General features: G+C 44.2%; 1 protein-coding gene across 1 annotated transcript in view; it reads right to left on the bottom strand.

The window, feature by feature from the left end:
• mms19 (MMS19 homolog, cytosolic iron-sulfur assembly component) overlaps positions 1-17327 on the bottom strand; it is a 62392-nt gene that overhangs the window by 28793 nt on the left and 16272 nt on the right. The window contains exons 4-13 of the mRNA XM_078413320.1: positions 12846-12931; positions 9089-9163; positions 8460-8529; positions 7606-7734; positions 5607-5668; positions 4909-4995; positions 4136-4210; positions 3232-3309; positions 1648-1786; positions 1380-1534 (exon numbers count right to left, since the gene is read on the bottom strand). Coding sequence (XP_078269446.1) covers positions 1380-1534; positions 1648-1786; positions 3232-3309; positions 4136-4210; positions 4909-4995; positions 5607-5668; positions 7606-7734; positions 8460-8529; positions 9089-9163; positions 12846-12931 — 956 coding nt within the window. The remainder of the gene's footprint in view (positions 1-1379; positions 1535-1647; positions 1787-3231; positions 3310-4135; positions 4211-4908; positions 4996-5606; positions 5669-7605; positions 7735-8459; positions 8530-9088; positions 9164-12845; positions 12932-17327) is intronic.

Here is a 17327-nt window from a genome sequence, read left to right as displayed (position 1 = left end):
AGCCTTCAGAAGCCGTGATCTGTGAAAGGATGGTGGAGACTAATTACACTTTCAAAACCTCATGAAAACCTCAGGATGACAGATTGTCCATAAGACTTGGGAGCAGAATTAGGCCATTCGGCCCATTGAGTCTGCTCCAGCATCCATCATGGTTCCTTCTATTGTTCCCTCTCAACCTCATTCTGCTTTCCCACTGTAATCTTTGACACTCTTGGTAATCTGATAGATCACCGCTCATTCTCTGATCTCCAAAGAATATAAGTCTAACTACCTGCTTGTGATAGTAGAATTCTCTCAGCCCAGGAGGTAACTTTAAGAATCTCTTGGACTGCCTTCAATGCCTGTATCTCCATCCTTAAAGGGATCAAAACTGTGCACTGTACCCTGTACAATTGTAACAGTACTTCCCCATTTCTAAACTCCAACCCTCTTGCAAAAGGTTGGAGATTTGAGGGGAGACTTGATGGAAGTATTTAAAATTATGAGGCATAGATGGGGCAGACAGTCAGAAACGTTATCCCAGGTTAGAAATGTCTAACACTAGAGGACTTATAAGGTGAGGGAGACAAAGTTTAATGGAGATGTGCAGGGAAAGTCTTTTTTTTAAATACAGAGTGGTGGGGGCCTGGAAAGCATTGCCAGGGGTGGTGGTGGAGGCGGATGTATCAGTAGAGTTCAAGGGGCTTTTAGATAGGCACGTAGAGTTCAAGGGGCTTTTAGATAGGCAAGGAAGAAAGGAATATGGATCATGAAAAAGCAGATGAGATCAGTTTATCTTGGCATCGTGCTCAGCGCAAAGATTGTGGGCTGAAGGGCCTGATCCTGTGCTGTACTGGTCTATGTTCCAAAAGGCCAAGATGGTATTTGCCTTCCATTCCACTTGCTGTATCTGCCTGTAGACATGGAGTCAGGCAGGAGAACATTTCAATCCATCAACACTTCACTCATCTGCACCCTTTCTTCTTTAAAGTATGAGCCTATCTTTGAATTCCTTTTACCAAAGTGCATAACCACTTTCTCGCATTAAATTATGGATTATAGACTCTGGTGTTTCTTGCCAACACTGTAAGTGGCACAACTTGTAGAGCTGCTGACTCATAGCGACAGAGAACCAGGCTTGATCCTGACCTGACCTCAACATGCTGTGTGGAATTTGCACGTTCTCCCTGTAACCATGGTTTCCTCCCACATCCCAAAGATGTACAGGTTTGTTGGTTAATTGACCTTCTGTAAACTGCCCCTAGTGTAGGGAGTGGATGCAAAAGTGGGATGACATGGAACTCGTGTAACTGGGTGAATGATGGTCAGTAAGGAGTCGGTTGTCGGAAGGGCCCGTTTCCATGCTGTACCTCAAAGCTGAGCAATTGTTCTCACTTTACCTGTTTATGTTTGTTAAATTGCTCCAAGAGCAGAGGGAAAATGCAGCTGGTAATCTTGCACCATGCCCTGTAGGAAGCACTCGCTGCTGCTTGAAGAAGTTTGGCACTTGGCCAAACAAGTTTCATGTCCGGTTCACACAAGTGATGCTCACAGTCTGAGAGAAGACAGAAAGGGGACAGATTTCAAGATACTACATTACTGCACAGGATCAATGAATGAATGAAAGGCATTGCTCTGGTCGTATAGCACAGTGTCTTCTGCACACACCTCGTAGAACATTGTTAAGGAAAGTATCCAGGCTATCCTCTGCATCCGAATCAATGACAGACTTGGACAGGGAGGTCGCGATTGCCTGGAGAGCAGCTAGACCTTCAGTCTCCACTTTTTCAACTGCTGTCTGAAAGACCTAGACAGAAGAAAATGAGTACTTGTAGACACAAGGAACTGCAGATGCTGATTTACAACAACAAAAAAAGGCACACAGCGCTGGAGTAACTCAGTGGGTCAGTCAGTATCTCTGGAGAACATGGATTCGTGACGTTTTGGGTCGGGACCCTTCCCGGCCTTATGAAGAAGGGCTTTCAGAAGAAGGGTCCCAACACAAAATGTCAGCTATCCATGTTCTCCACAGATGCTGCCTGACTCGCTGAGTTATTCCAGCACTTTGTGCCTTAAAATGAATACTTGGTATAAAGCTCACGATGGTTCACTGCACGTGAAACATCACATTCACCAACAATTAAACTGGCTAGACAGCATTGGAAATGAGGGTGCAGTAGGTCACCCAATTAATTTGAATGCTCTCCATAAAAGGAAATTGCCCATCACAACTGATGCCCAGAAACTTATAGCAAGAGATAGGCACAAAGTAATAGAGTAACTCGGCATCTCTGGAGAAATGGAGTGGGTGACGTTTCGGGTTAGAACCCACCTTCAGACTGACTTCAAATTACAAGAGGATATTCTAAACCCGTGTTGCTTGTAAAACAGCCCTGTACGTGATATTTCCAACAAAATAATCACCAAGTCATTGCTGACTGGTTAATTCAGTCACTGCCTTATTCAGTCCCTGTCTGTGCTTTTGCTCCATGTCAAACTTCCCAAAACCCCTCTTCATCCAACACTTTCGCACCACTTGCTGTGCCTTTTTCCATGTTGTCATATTTCCCTGAAGATGATCTATATTTGTGGCCCTGTAATAGTGAGGTAAACAATCCAATCTTTTACATTTCTATTTCCAAATGGATTTATCAGTAATTTTCTGATATTAATGACATCCAGTTTTGGTCTAGCTCACAAGTAAAAATATAGTCGTTGGCATCTAACTTTTTTAATAATTCAGTTTTTAGTTTTAGAGATACAGTGTGCAAACAAGCCCTTCGGCCCAAGCAGCCCAAGCAGACGAACGAGCATCCCGTACACTAGTTCTATCTACACACAAGGGACAATATACAGAAGCCGATTAACCTATAAACCGGCACCGTTTTTGGAATGTGGGAGGAAACCGGAGCACCCGGAGAAAACCCACACGTTACAGGGAGAACATACTAACTCCATACAGACAGCACCCATAGTCAGGATCGAACTTGTAAGGCACAGTAAGGCAGCAACACTACCACTGCGCCACTGTGTAGCTTCACAATCCAAAGTCCTCAGGCAACAAGCTCAGTTCAGGGACAAGGCATTTGTATAGTGCATCTCCCCATCCCGCAACAACTGACGAAAGTCCCAACCTCCGCTTTAGTCCCACGAGAGGGGGCTTGGATCTCAGTCTCCAATTAAGACAAACTGTGCTGAAGCTGGTATCGAGGCCACAAGCAGATGCTGCAAGGTATTCCTCCTTTCTCTTACCTCTCTGCGTATGGAATGCCAAAGAGCTGGTAGGAATTCTTTCAGATCTTTCATCCTATAGTCTTTGCAGCATGCCATCTGAAAGACAAAGAACACAGGGAGAAGATTTATTTTTACTAATGCTGAGGATGCCAAGGTCTCAAGCATGATGTTTATTGGCCCTCCCTTGGTGTTATAGACAATAGGTGCAGGAGTAGGCCATTTGGCCCTTCGAGCCAGCACCACCATTCAATGTCATCATGGCTGATCATTCTCAATCAGTACCCCGTTCCTGCCTTCTCCCCATACCCCCTGACTCCACTATCCTTAAGAGCTTTATCTAGCTCTCTCTTGAATGCATTCAGAGAACTGGCCTCCACTGCCTTCTGAGGCAGAGAATTCCACAGATTTACAACTCTCTGACTGAAAAAGTTTTTCCTCATCTCCGTTCTAAATGGCCTACCCCTTATTCTTAAACTGTGTTCTGGTGGTTGTGAGCTTCACCTGGATCATGGGAGTGCTAAATGTTTGGCCCAGCAACAATGATGGAACAGCAGTTATACGAATGGTGCACAAGGCTTGCAAACAGTAGTCCAATGTACTGGCTCGGGAGGCACTGCCGAGGAAGTGCTTTGGGATGTGGGAGGAATCCACAGCACCTGGAGGAATCCCATCAGGTCACAGGGAGAGCGTGCAACTCCAGGCAACCCCCGAGGTCAGGATTGAATCCAGGTCCCTGGCGCTGTGAGGCAGCGGCTCTATTAGATGTGCCGCTGTTTAGTTGCAGCTGTCTGCATTTACCCACTAAGAACAATGGATTGAAAGTAACAAACGTGGCAAGTAGCTAAACCAAAGCCAAGCAGTGGATGTGTAGTGACACACACGATCCACAAGCAAAATGCTAACAACCAAGCTCCTCACTTACCAGAGTTTGAAGGGAATCCACCTTTGCGTTCTGAACATCTGAATCCAGCTTCTCCACCAGAAGTGGCAGCAGGAACTGTGTGCCAAGAACAAAAACAAATTCACAGAAAATGCATAGAGGTACACAACTAAATTGCCAAGTAAACTCAAGGCCTGATGTTGAGTGCTGGTGAGGGTATATCATTCAAAGCTGAAGCTGAAAATCCTTTGTACTATTGCGGAATCAAAGTGGGTTGACGTTAAGCCGTGATCTTATTAAAGTGGCCTTATTTTAAAATTTAGTCATACGCAGGATTGATGAAAATGGCAGCAATTCTTGCCAGTCCCAAATTATCATTGAATGGAATAGAGTTCGGAGTGAAACAAAATTCAAAAGGGGACCTTAAGGGCTTCATTTTCACAAGGAGGACGTCTTATGGCTATCCAAGATGTTTTTAGTGCAGGCTTCTGCCTTCAACATCTTTCCAGGCAGCTAGTCGCACGCGCCTGGCTTAAACTGTTGTAGTCCACCAGTTGAAGAGGCATGTTGTGGTTTTGGTACTCCCAAGTGAATTACTTGGCCATCTCCGAAAACTGTAATGACGCAAGGACCCTGCGTAGTGTTTTATATCTCGGCCAGATCAGTTTGGAAAACATGTTATTTTCTGGACAGTGGTAAACCAAATTAAGTTTTCCATCAACAATAATAAGTAAAGTAAAAGAAGAAGTTTGCATTTAGGTCATCACAGTAGAAGTGATGGATGAAAGCTAAGATATGAGATTTCCAATAGATACCTCTGCAAACCGAGGTGTCGCAGAAAGAACAGATCTCAGGCTCAGCACCAGATCGTCTTGAGCTATTCCGTGTGGGTCAGTCGAAGGCTACAAACAAAAAAACAGAGTGGTCAGTTTTTTAAAATATCAATGCACAATGAAATCCATTTCAACTTAATTGGTTTGTCCTATACCCCCAATTGAGTTAAGTGCTTTTTTCCAGCTGGTACCACAAGCTGCACTTGAGCATATGACAATAAACTAGACTAAACTAGAGAGACACTCTCACGTGAATAATTAATTCACACTTCCCCCACCTTTACGATTCATTCCATTTTTTTGCTATTGTTTTGTTCAAAATTTAAAACTCTTGCTTTAATTTTAAATAATTCAAGACATTCTTCTCCCCACTCCAACACGATGCTAAAACCTGCCCTCCCCAAGACTTAATAAGATCCAAGGCTCGAACTCCCCAGTATTGTCTCCCCTTCACCTAAGATTTGATACTTGACCTTGCATCAGTCAATTACTGTCAGAAAAAAAAAATCTTATTGTAACCACTGCACAAGTGTAACCTAATAGTCATCAAATGGGAATAAATTACATTAGAAATTTATTGTCCTTTAACAAGATGATTTTGTCAAAACAATGATAGAATTTGCTACTTTTCTCAAACTCCATTCATTCAAATGGTAACTTTATAAAGAAAAAAAACTCACCGGTGTAAAATCAACTGGAAAATAGCATGAAGTGATTTCAAAGAGCTCCTCCACAAAAGACCCTGAAAACAGAAAGACAGCAACAGAAAATTCCTATTTAGTTCACCTTTCAGGTGCCGCTCGCAAGGGCAACAGAGATAACACTTTTGCACAGAGGGTGGCACGTATATGGAACAAGCTACCAGAGGAAGTGGTGAAGACGGGAACAAACACGAGATTTAATGTAGACACCCAAATTGGTACATGGATAGGTTTTGGAATGATATGAGATTAGACCGGTTTGGCACCTTGGCCGAATTGGACTGAAGGGCCTGTTTCCATGCTGTCTAGCTCTATGTCTATTTTGTTTATTAATCAGGAGCAGGAATCCTCATTGGCCTTTTGTCTGATACCAGCATTCAAGGTACATAAAAACAATGCCAGCAACCTCTAACTGGAACAGCTGAGATCATCCATCATGGATTCTGTGAGTCTCATCTACATGACTTAGTTCGAGATTATGAGACCGCACCTGGAGTACTGTGTGCAGTTTTGGTCTCCAAATTTGAGGAAGGATATTCTTGCTATTGAGGGCGTGCAGCGTAGGTTCACTAGGTTAATTCCCGGAATGGCGGGACTGTCGTATGTTGAAAGGCTGGAGCAATTAGGCTTGTATACACTGGAATTTAGAAGGATGAGGGGGATCTTATTGAAACATATAAGATAATTAGGGGATTGGACACATTAGAGGCAGGAAACATGTTCCCAATGTTGGGGGAGTCCAGAACAAGGGGCCACAGTTTAAGAATAAGGGGTAGGCCATTTAGAACGGAGATGAGGAAGAACTTTTTCAGTCAGAGAGTGGTGAAGGTAGCGCAGCGGTAGAGTTGCTGCTTTACAGCGAATGCAGCGCCGGAGACTCAGGTTCGATCCTGACTACGGGTGCTGCACTGTAAGGAGTTTGTACGTTCTCCCCGTGACCTGCGTGGGTTTTCTCCGAGATCTTCGGTTTCCTCCCACACTCCAAAGACGTACAGGTATGTAGGTTAATTGGCTGGGTAAAATGTAAAAATTGTCCCTAGTGGGTGTAGGATAGTGTTAATGTACGGGGATCACTGGGCGGCACGGACTTGGAGGGCCGAAAAGGCCTGTTTCCGGCTGTATATAAATGATATGATATGATATGATATGAAGGTGTGGAATTCTCTGCCTCAGAAGGCAGTGGAGGCCAGTTCGTTGGATGCTTTCAAGAGAGAGCTGGATAGAGCTCTTAAGGATAGCGGAGTGAGGGGGTATGGGGAGAAGGCAGGAACGGGGTACTGATTGAGAGTGATCAGCCATGATCACATTGAATGGCGGTGCTGGCTCGAAGGGCTGAATGGCCTACTCCTGCACCTCTTGTCTATTGTCTATTATGATACATGCTTATCAAATTAGAATCCAAGTAAGAGGTTAACAGTGATTAACTGAGGAAGATGGGTTAGGGGGAGACGTACAAGAGGGGGGCGGGGGGGGGGGGGGAAGAGGGCAGAGTTAAAACACAAATCCAATCTTTCTCACTCAGGCAACTTAAGCTCCCAAACGGCAAATTTGATACCTTCCATACACCAAACTAAATTGTTGTGGGTGCCAAATTTCCAGTGAAGAATAATGATCAGCATATGTACCATGATCTTTGATGCCATGAGAAAAAAAAAAAAACTTTACATTCCCATTGAATGTTCGAAGTAATCATTTAGGTGACAGAGTCCATCCTCACTAGCAGCTGCTATGTAGATTCATGCCAACATACAACTTTAATCAGCTGCACTCATCCCCAAATGCAAAAAGACAACTACAACAGTTCTTAAACTGGAGGCGCGACCGAGGATAAACATCTCCCAAGATATTCCAGTAGAGTCTCAGGTTGTGTCAGCGGTGGCAAAAATCTGAAATTACTTGCTTTTGAGCTGCACATGAATTGCATTGTACAGTGCAAGTAAAAGTGTAATTTATCCAGACCTGTTACACATATACGTACCAAGGTCGTAATCATTTGCGATGAGGTCTCTGGAGATCTGAAAGGCCATTAGTAAATTCCTTGGGTCCTTCTCTCCATCCATCGCTTGAATAAAACCAAATGTGAAATCCGCTCCCAGACCCTTCAGCTCTAAGCCCAGAAGAGCAAACAGTGCAAAAATTAGTGTTACATTGTACAATAACTCAGAAGAAATACTCACTATTGACTTCTGAGGGAACAAAATGCAAAATGGGGTTAAACAAAGAAAGTGTCACGGTGACTCGGCAGAAATTTTCAGTATGGGTTTGGAAAGTAATAAAATCCCCACCCTCACTCAAGGTCCCAAAGGCGTGTGGGTTCGTAGGTTAATTGGCCTCTGTAAATTGCCCGAGGTGTGTGTAGAGTGGACGAGAAAGTGGGATAACATAGAACTAGTGATCGATGTGGACTCAGTCGACCATGTTGCCATGCTGTATCTCTAAACAACACTAAATCTAATAAAAATGAACTGCAGATGCTGGTTTATACCAAAGATAGACACAAAGTGCCTCAGTCTGAAAAAGGGTCCTGACCTGAAACATCACCTATCCATGTTCTCCAGAGATGCTGCCTGACTACTGAGTTACTGCAGATGTTTGTGCATTTTATTTGGATTGTCTTCCTTATATATAACCAAATCAGTGTACTGTGAAGCTACTTTTTTTTACATAGGGCTGAGCGATAGATGCCAAATCACCCAAAGAGGTTTGCTACTGCTAAAGAAAATAGTGACAGATCACATTATGGCCACTTCTGCCTTTCTGGCTGCTTTCTATAAACTACGATTGTCCTTTGAAAAGAAAATGTCAGATGAAATCAGAATGAAAAACGTTTACCTTGCTCTCTGTTGTCCATGAAATTGGTGATTATGCTGTATACTGAATACCTGTCAGACTGTAATAGTGACTAAAGGATGAAAGAAAAGCTCATGTTAAAGAGACAACACCCTTCTTTAACGTCTCCATCGTGTACCAGATTCAAGACTTCACTCCGTAAAAAAGACCATCAATACCTTAAACAAATCACTTCCCGTTGTATTAGAGATTTTAAGTGGCCAAGTGGACATGATGTATGACAAGGAACTGCAGATGCTAGTTTACCACAGTACTGGAGTAACTCATCGGGTCACACTGCATCTTTGGAGAACATAGACAGGTGACGTTCGGTTCGGGCCTCTTCAGACCAGACCCAAAATGTCACCTATCCAAATTCTCCAGAGATGCTGCCGGATCTGCTGAGTTACTCCAGCACATTGCGTCGGTTTATGACCGAATCATTTTGGTCCTGGTTTATAAAGATAGTCAGTGTGCAGATATAATCTGCATTCTAGAAATTAACCTCCCCCCAAAGTCTATATTCAGGACAAACCATAGGTGGGGGTTTGGGTCAGAAGGTGGTTTGAAGGAAACCTTCACCAATTTATCTGGGCTTTTTCTCAGAGGTGTTTGGATTTTCTGACACTCACCTGAACATGTAGCTCCTGGAACAATGCTTTCAAAACCATCACAGCCAACCCTTCTGGCATCACAGAACTCATGCTCTAATGATAGAGAGAAAATAAAGTTATTCAAGGCACCAAGAGTGGGCAGAAGACAAGTCAAACCAACATCATGGATCTCAATGATGTAGTTATTGTTTGTGTACGACGAGGACACCTTGTGCCATACCAAAACAAAAAGCTCACACCAACAACTAATTGAATAAATGCATTAGGGTACAGAGCAAAGTGGCTCTTTTACTGGATTATTGATCCCAAAGGCAGACAACAGATATGGAGTTAAACACAAAATGGCAGTTTGAACATTTATATCAAGATAACTACAGATATCTGGAAATAAAAAGCACCAAGGGTCATCAAAATAATGATCAAAAACTACTCTACTCTATTCACCAGAGGGGTGGGGTGAGAAGCCATGGTGGAGCTTTACGTACAGGATGCTCACCAGTCTTAGCAGTGACGAAGGACATGGAAAGGTTTTAGGTCTATTATTGTCATGTGTACCAAGGTATACTGAAAAGCTTTTGTTTGCGTGCTATCCGATCAATCAGATATATTATACACAAATACAATCAAGCAAACAGCAAATAGTGAGACGATTGTATCTGATGGTAGGTAGCCCTGTGGGATCAGCACACAGAGTCACCGTGCTCAGATGCTATCTTGCAATGGAGCGAAACAGGGTTAGTTGGTTTCTAATCCACACACAGGATGTGAATATACTCAGAAAATCTGCTTCTAATTAATAAAAAAAAATGACCCACAGCCAGCATGTGCACAACTGGGGACAAAGAAAAGTTGCATTCTATTTCCCTTTATGGCCTTGACGTAACCAAGCAAACAGTATATTCATTGTCTCGGAAGGAATTGTAGACGCTGGTTTATACCAAAGATAGACAAAGTGCTGGAGTAACTCAGCGGGTCTGGCAGCATCTTTGGAGTTAAAGGGTGGGTGACGTTTCGGGTGTCTGAACCCTTCTTCCCTGAAGAATCGTCACCCACCCATTTTCTCCAGAGATGCTGCCAGACCCGCTGAGTTAATCCAGCACAGTATCTATCTAAAGTATATTCACTGTGGTGGTGTAGTACCTAGCAGTTAGTCTGGCCTTTGCGCTACAAAAAATACTCGTGTAAACAGACAAACACAGGTAATCGTGGCTACAAGGGGGCCTGGCAGCTACAAATGAGTGGCTTTTCGTGCGCTTTTTTGTGAGCAGTAGCTTGCACCTAACAAAGTGATATCGGCATCACAAAGGTAATAAGAGAGTGCACTCAAATCTGCAATTATATCTTGGGAAAATCTGGAACTTGTTTGAAATTCAAATCATTCATTGTGATGCAGCATGAGCTGTCATTGCAGACAAAGAATGCTTACAGACTGGAATCACAATTCACCTTTGTTGTGTATGCAAATTTAAAAAAATTAATAATGGGCAGTGAAGTGCCAATGACGCAAAAGCCCTTTATAAAAATCCCTTTATTTTTTGAAAGCTGCATTTTCTCTGTAGGAAGCAATTGCACATTTCAACATCCGGAGATGTGCCTGGTTTAACATGAATATTACGTTTTTGACCAGTCTAAAGAAGGGTCTCGATCCGAAACGTCACCCATTCCTTCTCTCCAGAGATGCTGCCTGTCCTGCTGAGTTACTCCAGCATTTTGTGTCTACCTTCAATTTAAACCAGCATCTGCAGTTCTTTCCTACACATTAAGTTTTTGCCCCCGTCTTCTGACTCAATAGGGTGATGCCCACTGTGCAATCGGAGTAGTGCACACCACACTTGATGTGGTCAACCCTTTTAATAGCACAGCAACTACGAGAATATTTTTGATTTGTGTGCTGTGCTCTCTTTTGACCATTGCACCAGTTTCCATTTAGCAACTGTGGAGAGTTCGCAGTCCAAATTCCTGGGCGTTAGTATCCCAGATGACCTGTCCTTGAAGTTTAAAGAGATTCGCCATGCTTGCGAACACGCTACAAGATTTGGACGGCACAGTGGTTCAGCAGTAGTTACTGCCTTACAGTGCCAGAAACCTGGGTTCGATCCCGGCTGACTGTGCAGAGTTTGCATGTTCTCCCTGTGACTTTATGGGTTTTCTCTGGGTGTTCCAGTTTCCTCACACATTCCAAAGACATGCACATTTGCAGATTAATCGGCTTCTGTAAATTGTACCTAGTGTATAGGATAGACAATAGACAATAGGTGCAGGAGTAGGCCATTCGGCCCTTCGAGCCAGCACCACCATTCAATGTTATCATGGCTGATCATTCTCAATCAGTACCTCGTTCCTGCCCTCTCTCCATACCCCCTGACTATCCTTAAGAGCTCTACCTAGCTCTCTTTTGAATGCATTCAGAGAACTGGCCTCCACTGCCTTCTGAGGCAGAGAATTCCACAGATTTACAACTCTCTGACTGAAAACGTTTTTCCTCATCTCCGTTCTAAATGGCCTACCCCTTATTCTTAAACTGTGGCCCCTGGTTCTGGACTCCCCCAACATTGGGAACATGTTTCCTGCCTCTAACGTGTCCAACCCCTTAATAATCCTATATGTTTCGATAAGATCCCCTCTCATCCTTCTAAATTCCAGTGTATACAAGCCCAGTCGCTCCAATCTTTCAACATATGACAGTCCCGCCATTCTGGGAATTAACCTAGTAAACCCACGCTGCACGCCCTCAATAGCAAGAATATCCTTCCTCAAATTTGGAGACCAAAACTGCACACAGTACTCCAGGTGCGGTCTCACTAGGGCCCTGTACAACTGCAGAAGGACCTCTTTGTTCCTATACTCAATTCCTCTTGTTAGGAAAGCCAACATTCCATTGGCTTTCTTCACTGCCTGCTGTACCTGCATGCTTCCTTTCAGTGACTCACGTAAAGATGATCGTGGGTCTAAGCGGACTTGATAGGCAAACGGGCCTGTTTCAGTGCTGTACCTCTAAACTAAACTATTCCTGGTGCCCAGTAAAAAGTATCCTAACTGGTTACTTCACGGCCTGGACCAGCAATTCCAATGAACAGGGATTCAAACTGATAAACTCAGCCCAGTCCATCACAGGCACAGACCTCCCCACCAACAACAGCAATTACACAAGGCACTACCATATGGAGCAACTCAAAGGCTCAAGCTGCATCTTCGGAAAACATCGATAGGTGACATTTCGGGTCAGGACCCTTCTTCAGTCTGAAGAAGGGACCTGACCAACGTCACCAATCTATGTTCTCCAGAGATGCTGCCTAACCCTCCGAGTTACTTCAGCGCAGTGTCCTTTTCTGTTAACCAGCACCTACAGTTCCTCGTTTTTTAACTTTAAGGTGTACATTGAAAAAAAAAGCACATAAAGCAGTGTTGAAGGTTCCACTCTGAGAACACCTCATACATCACCAAACAGTGCCAAAACCCCATTTAAAAGTATTTTCCTCCTTGCTTTGATATCTGCAGATTTTTTTCACACCATAGCATTGATTATACGTGCTTTTCACAGTACATGAGACAATAATAAACAAAACGAAATGAGTGCACCAGGACCCACTCATGATTGTGGCTCAGAGGCTTGGTTGAAACATGGGGATAAGAAACTGATCTCATTCTGGATGCGATCTGGGAAGTCCTGCTTGTAATAAATAATGGGAAAATTTGAAAAGCATTTGAGGCACTAATGCTCTTCATCTTACTAAAGACAAAACAGTCAAAGAGCAGACACAACATATATCCATACCAGGGCTTTCAATCCTTGCAGTACATATGGGGTAATGAGGTGATGATCCTTCAATCGATCGATATAGAAGATAACCAGTACCTCCACTGAAAGAAGTAAATTACAAGGCAATTTTAGTTTTATATATTTATTTTAGAGATGTAGATGAAACTAACGGTGATACAACCCAGTTTGTCATGCAACATCTCTGGAGAAAATGGATAGGCGACGTTTTGGGTCAGGACCCTTCTTCAGACTGAAGGGTCCTGACCTAAGACGTTATCTATCCATTTTGTCCAGAGATGCTGCCTGACCTGCTGTTACTTCAGCACTTTGTGTCTATCTTTGGTATAAACAAGCATCTGCAATTCATTTTTATTACATTAGGACTACAATCCCCCATTTTTAGCTGCCCAAGAGGGTTTCTCAAAAGGTATTCATTTTCAATTAGGCACTGAGAGTCAATCATCATATAGCTACCAGAAGCTACCGGAATCATATATAGTCTGGTCAGAAGCTACAGGGCATCAAGTAACAAGTTTTGCAACTACAGGGGTTTAGTTTTTCCAGATATTCTACAGTGCAAATTCACATTTCAATTTCAGATGGTAGAAAGGTATCACAAAATGCTGGAGTAACTCAGCAGGTCAGGCAGCATCCCTGGAGAGAAGGAATGGGTGACGTTTCGGGTCGAGACCCTTCTTCAGACTGATGTCGGGGGGGGGGGGGGGGAGACAAAGAAAGGATATAGGTGGAGACAGGAAGACAGTGGGAGAACTGGGAAGGGGGAGGCGAAGAGAGGGACAGAGGAACTATCTAAAGTTGGAGAAGTCAATGTTCATACCGCTGGGCTGTAAGCTGCCCAAGCGAAATATGAGGTGCTGTTCCTCCAACTTGCGGTGGACTTCAATACGACACTGGAGGTGGCCCATGACAGAAAGGTCAGACTGGGAGTGGGAAGGGGAGTTGTAGTGCTCAGCCACTGGGAGATCAGGTTGGTTAAGGCAGACTGAACGAAGGTGTTGAGCGAAACGATCGCCACGCTGGCGTTTGGGCTCGCCGATGTAGAGAAGTTAACATCTGGAACAGCGGATACAATAGATGAGGTTGGAGGAGGTGCAAGTGAACCTCTGTCTCACCTGGAAAGATTGTTTGGGTCCTTGGATGGAGTCGAGGGGGGAGGTAAAGGGACAGATGCTGCATCTCCTGCGGTTGCTGGGGAAAGTGCCTGGGGAGGGGGTGGTTTGGGTAGGAAGGGACGTGGACCAGGGAGTTACGGAGGGAACGGTCTCTGCGGAATGCAGAAAGGGGAGGAGATGAGAAGATATGGCCAGTAGTGGGATCACGTTGGAGGTGACGGAAATGTTGGAGGATAATTTGTTGGATACACTGGCTGATGGGGTGGAAGGCAAGGACAAGTGGGATTCTGTCCTTGTTACGAATGGGGGGAGGGGGAGCAAGAGCTGGTAGGAATGTAGTTTTCAACTTTCCATTTGTCAATGCTGTTCCATAACCACAGCAAACAATTCCACCCTTTCATCTATAAAACCCTTTAAGTGACTAAGTAGCAAATAAAGCTAATATACAAATATGAAAACTCTAGAGCATAAAAGAAAGTGTATTAAAATATATGAATAATTAGTAAGTCTCAGCGAAAGAGTATGCAGATTCATCCTGGGGTTTGAGCATGTCGTAGAAGGAGGATAGCAAAAGTTTTTTTAGGTACGTGAAGAGGAAAAAAATAGTCAAGTCAAATGTGGGTCCCTTGAAGACAGAAGCAGGGGAATTTATTATGGGGAACAAAGAAATGGCAGACGAGTTAAACCGTTACTTTGGATCTGTCTTCACTGAGGAAGATACACACAATCTCCCAAATGTTCTAGGGGCCGGAGAACCTAGGGTGATGGAGGAACTGAAGGAAATCCACATTAGGCAGGAAATGGTTTTGGGTAGACTGATGGGACTGAAGGCTGATAAATCCCCAGGGCCTGATGGTCTGCATCCCAGAGTACTTAAGGAGGTGGCTCTAGAAATAGTGGAAGCATTGGAGATCATTTTTCAATGTTCTATAGATTCAGGATCAGTTCCTGTGGATTGGAGGATAGCAAATGTTATCCCACTTTTTAAGAAAGGAGGGAGAGAGAAAACGGGTAATTATAGACCAGTTAGTCTGACATCAGTGGTGGGGAAGATGCTGGAGTCAATTATAAAAGACGAAATTGCTGAGCATTTGGATAGCAGTAACGGGATCATTCCGAGTCAGCATGGATTTACGAAGGGGAAATCATGCTTGACAAATCTACTGGAATTTTTTGAGGATGTAACTAGGAAAATTGACAAGGGAGAGTCAGTGGATGTGGTGTACCTCGACTTTCAGAAAGCCTTCGACAAGGTCCCACATAGGAGATTAGTGGGCAAAATTAGGGCACATGGTATTGGGGGTAGGGTACTGACATGGATAGAAAATTGGTTGACAGACAGAAAGCAAAGAGTGGGGATAAATGGGTCCCTTTCGGAATGGCAGGCAGTGACCAGTGGGGTACCGCAAGGTTCGGTGCTGGGACCCCAGCTATTTACGATATACATTAATGACTTAGACGAAGGGATTAAAAGTACCATTAGCAAATTTGCAGATGATACTAAGTTGGGGGGTAGTGTGAATTGTGAGGAAGATGCAATAAGGCTGCAGGGTGACTTGGACAGGTTGTGTGAGTGGGCGGATACATGGCAGATGCAGTTTAATGTAGATAAGTGTGAGGTTATTCACTTTGGAAGTAAGAATAGAAAGGCAGATTATTATCTGAATGGTGTCAAGTTAGGAGGAGGGGGAGTTCAACGAGATCTGGGTGTCCTAGTGCATCAGTCAATGAAAGGAAGCATGCAGGTTCAGCAGGCAGTGAAGAAAGCCAATGGAATGTTGGCCTTCGTAACAAGAGGGGTTGAGTATAGGAGCAAAGAGGTCCTTCTACAGTTGTACCGGGCCCTGGTGAGACCGCACCTGGAGTACTGTGTGCAGTTTTGGTCTCCAAATTTGAGGAAGGATGTTCTTGCTATGGAGGGCGTGCAGCGTAGGTTCACTAGGTTAATTCCCGGAATGGCGGGACTGTCGTATGTTGAAAGGCTGGAGCGATTGGGCTTGTATACACTGGAATTTAGAAGGATGAGGGGGGATCTTATTGAAACATATAAGATAATTAGGGGATTGGACACATTAGAGGCAGATAACATGTTCCCAATGTTGGGGGAGTCCAGAACAAGGGGCCACAGTTTGAGAATAAGGGGTAGGCCATTTAGAACGGAGATGAGGAAGAACTTTTTCAGTCAGAGAGTGGTGAAGGTGTGGAATTCTCTGCCTCAGAGGGCAGTGGAGGCCAGTTCGTTGGATGCTTTCAAGAGAGAGCTGGATAGAGCTCTTAAGGATAGCGGAGTGAGGGGGTATGGGGAGAAGGCAGGAACGGGGTACTGATTGAGAGTGATCAGCCATGATCGCATTGAATGGCGGTGCTGGCTCGAAGGGCTGAATGGCCTACTCCTGCACCTATTGTCTATTGTCTATTGTCTATTGTCTAATTAAAAGTTCACGGCACAGAAGAGAGAACAATCTCGCCCATGCACGGCAAAAGTTGATCTCCCATCTCAGGTCTCAGTCTATAGAGATTAGGGCTCCTTAATTGCACACCCTGTTACCCCAGAGCTGGTGAGAGTTCCTGCCTCTGTTACCCTTCAGGCAGCATGCTTCCGACCCCCAGCATACTTTAGCTAAAATAAACATTTCATCAACTCCCCTCTTAACAGCAGCGCATTTGGAAAGCAATGACAGGATCGGTCAAAGTCAGCATGGACTTTCAAAAAAACACATGGTATTTAGAGCACATGGTATTGAGGGTAGGGTATTGACGTGGATAGAGAACTAGTTGGCAGACAGGAAGCAAAGAGTAGGAATTAACGGGTCCTTTTCAGAATGGCAGGCAGTGACAGTGCGATGCCGCACGGCTCAGTGCTGGGACCCCAGTTATTTACAATATATATTAACGATTTAGACGAGGGAATTAAGTTTGACATCTCCAAGTTTGCGGATGACACAAAGCGGGGTGGCAGAGTGAGCTGCGAGAGGATGCTATGAGGCTGCAGGGTGACTTGGACAGGTTGGGTGAGTGGGCAGATGCATGGCAGATGCCATATAATGTGCACAAATGTGAGGTTTCCACTTTGGTGGCAAGAACAGGAAGGCAGATTATTATCTGAATGGTACAAGATTAGGAAAAGGGAAATGCAACAAGACCTGGGTTTTCTTGTACATAGGGCGCTGAAAGTAAGCATGCAGGTACAGCAGGCAGTGAACAAAATTAATGGCATGTTGGCCTTCATTGCGAGAGGATTTGGGTTTAGGAGCAAGGAGATCCTACTGCAGTTGTACAGGGCCCCGGTGAGACCACACCTGGAGTATTGTGTGCAGTTTTAGTCTCCTAATTTGAGGAAGGACATTATTGCTATTGAGGGAGT

The sequence above is a fragment of the Rhinoraja longicauda genome, chromosome 16 (assembly GCF_053455715.1).
Source record: "Rhinoraja longicauda isolate Sanriku21f chromosome 16, sRhiLon1.1, whole genome shotgun sequence".
Taxonomy (NCBI): domain Eukaryota; kingdom Metazoa; phylum Chordata; class Chondrichthyes; order Rajiformes; family Arhynchobatidae; genus Rhinoraja; species Rhinoraja longicauda.
This window is presented reverse-complemented; position numbering and strand designations above follow the sequence as displayed.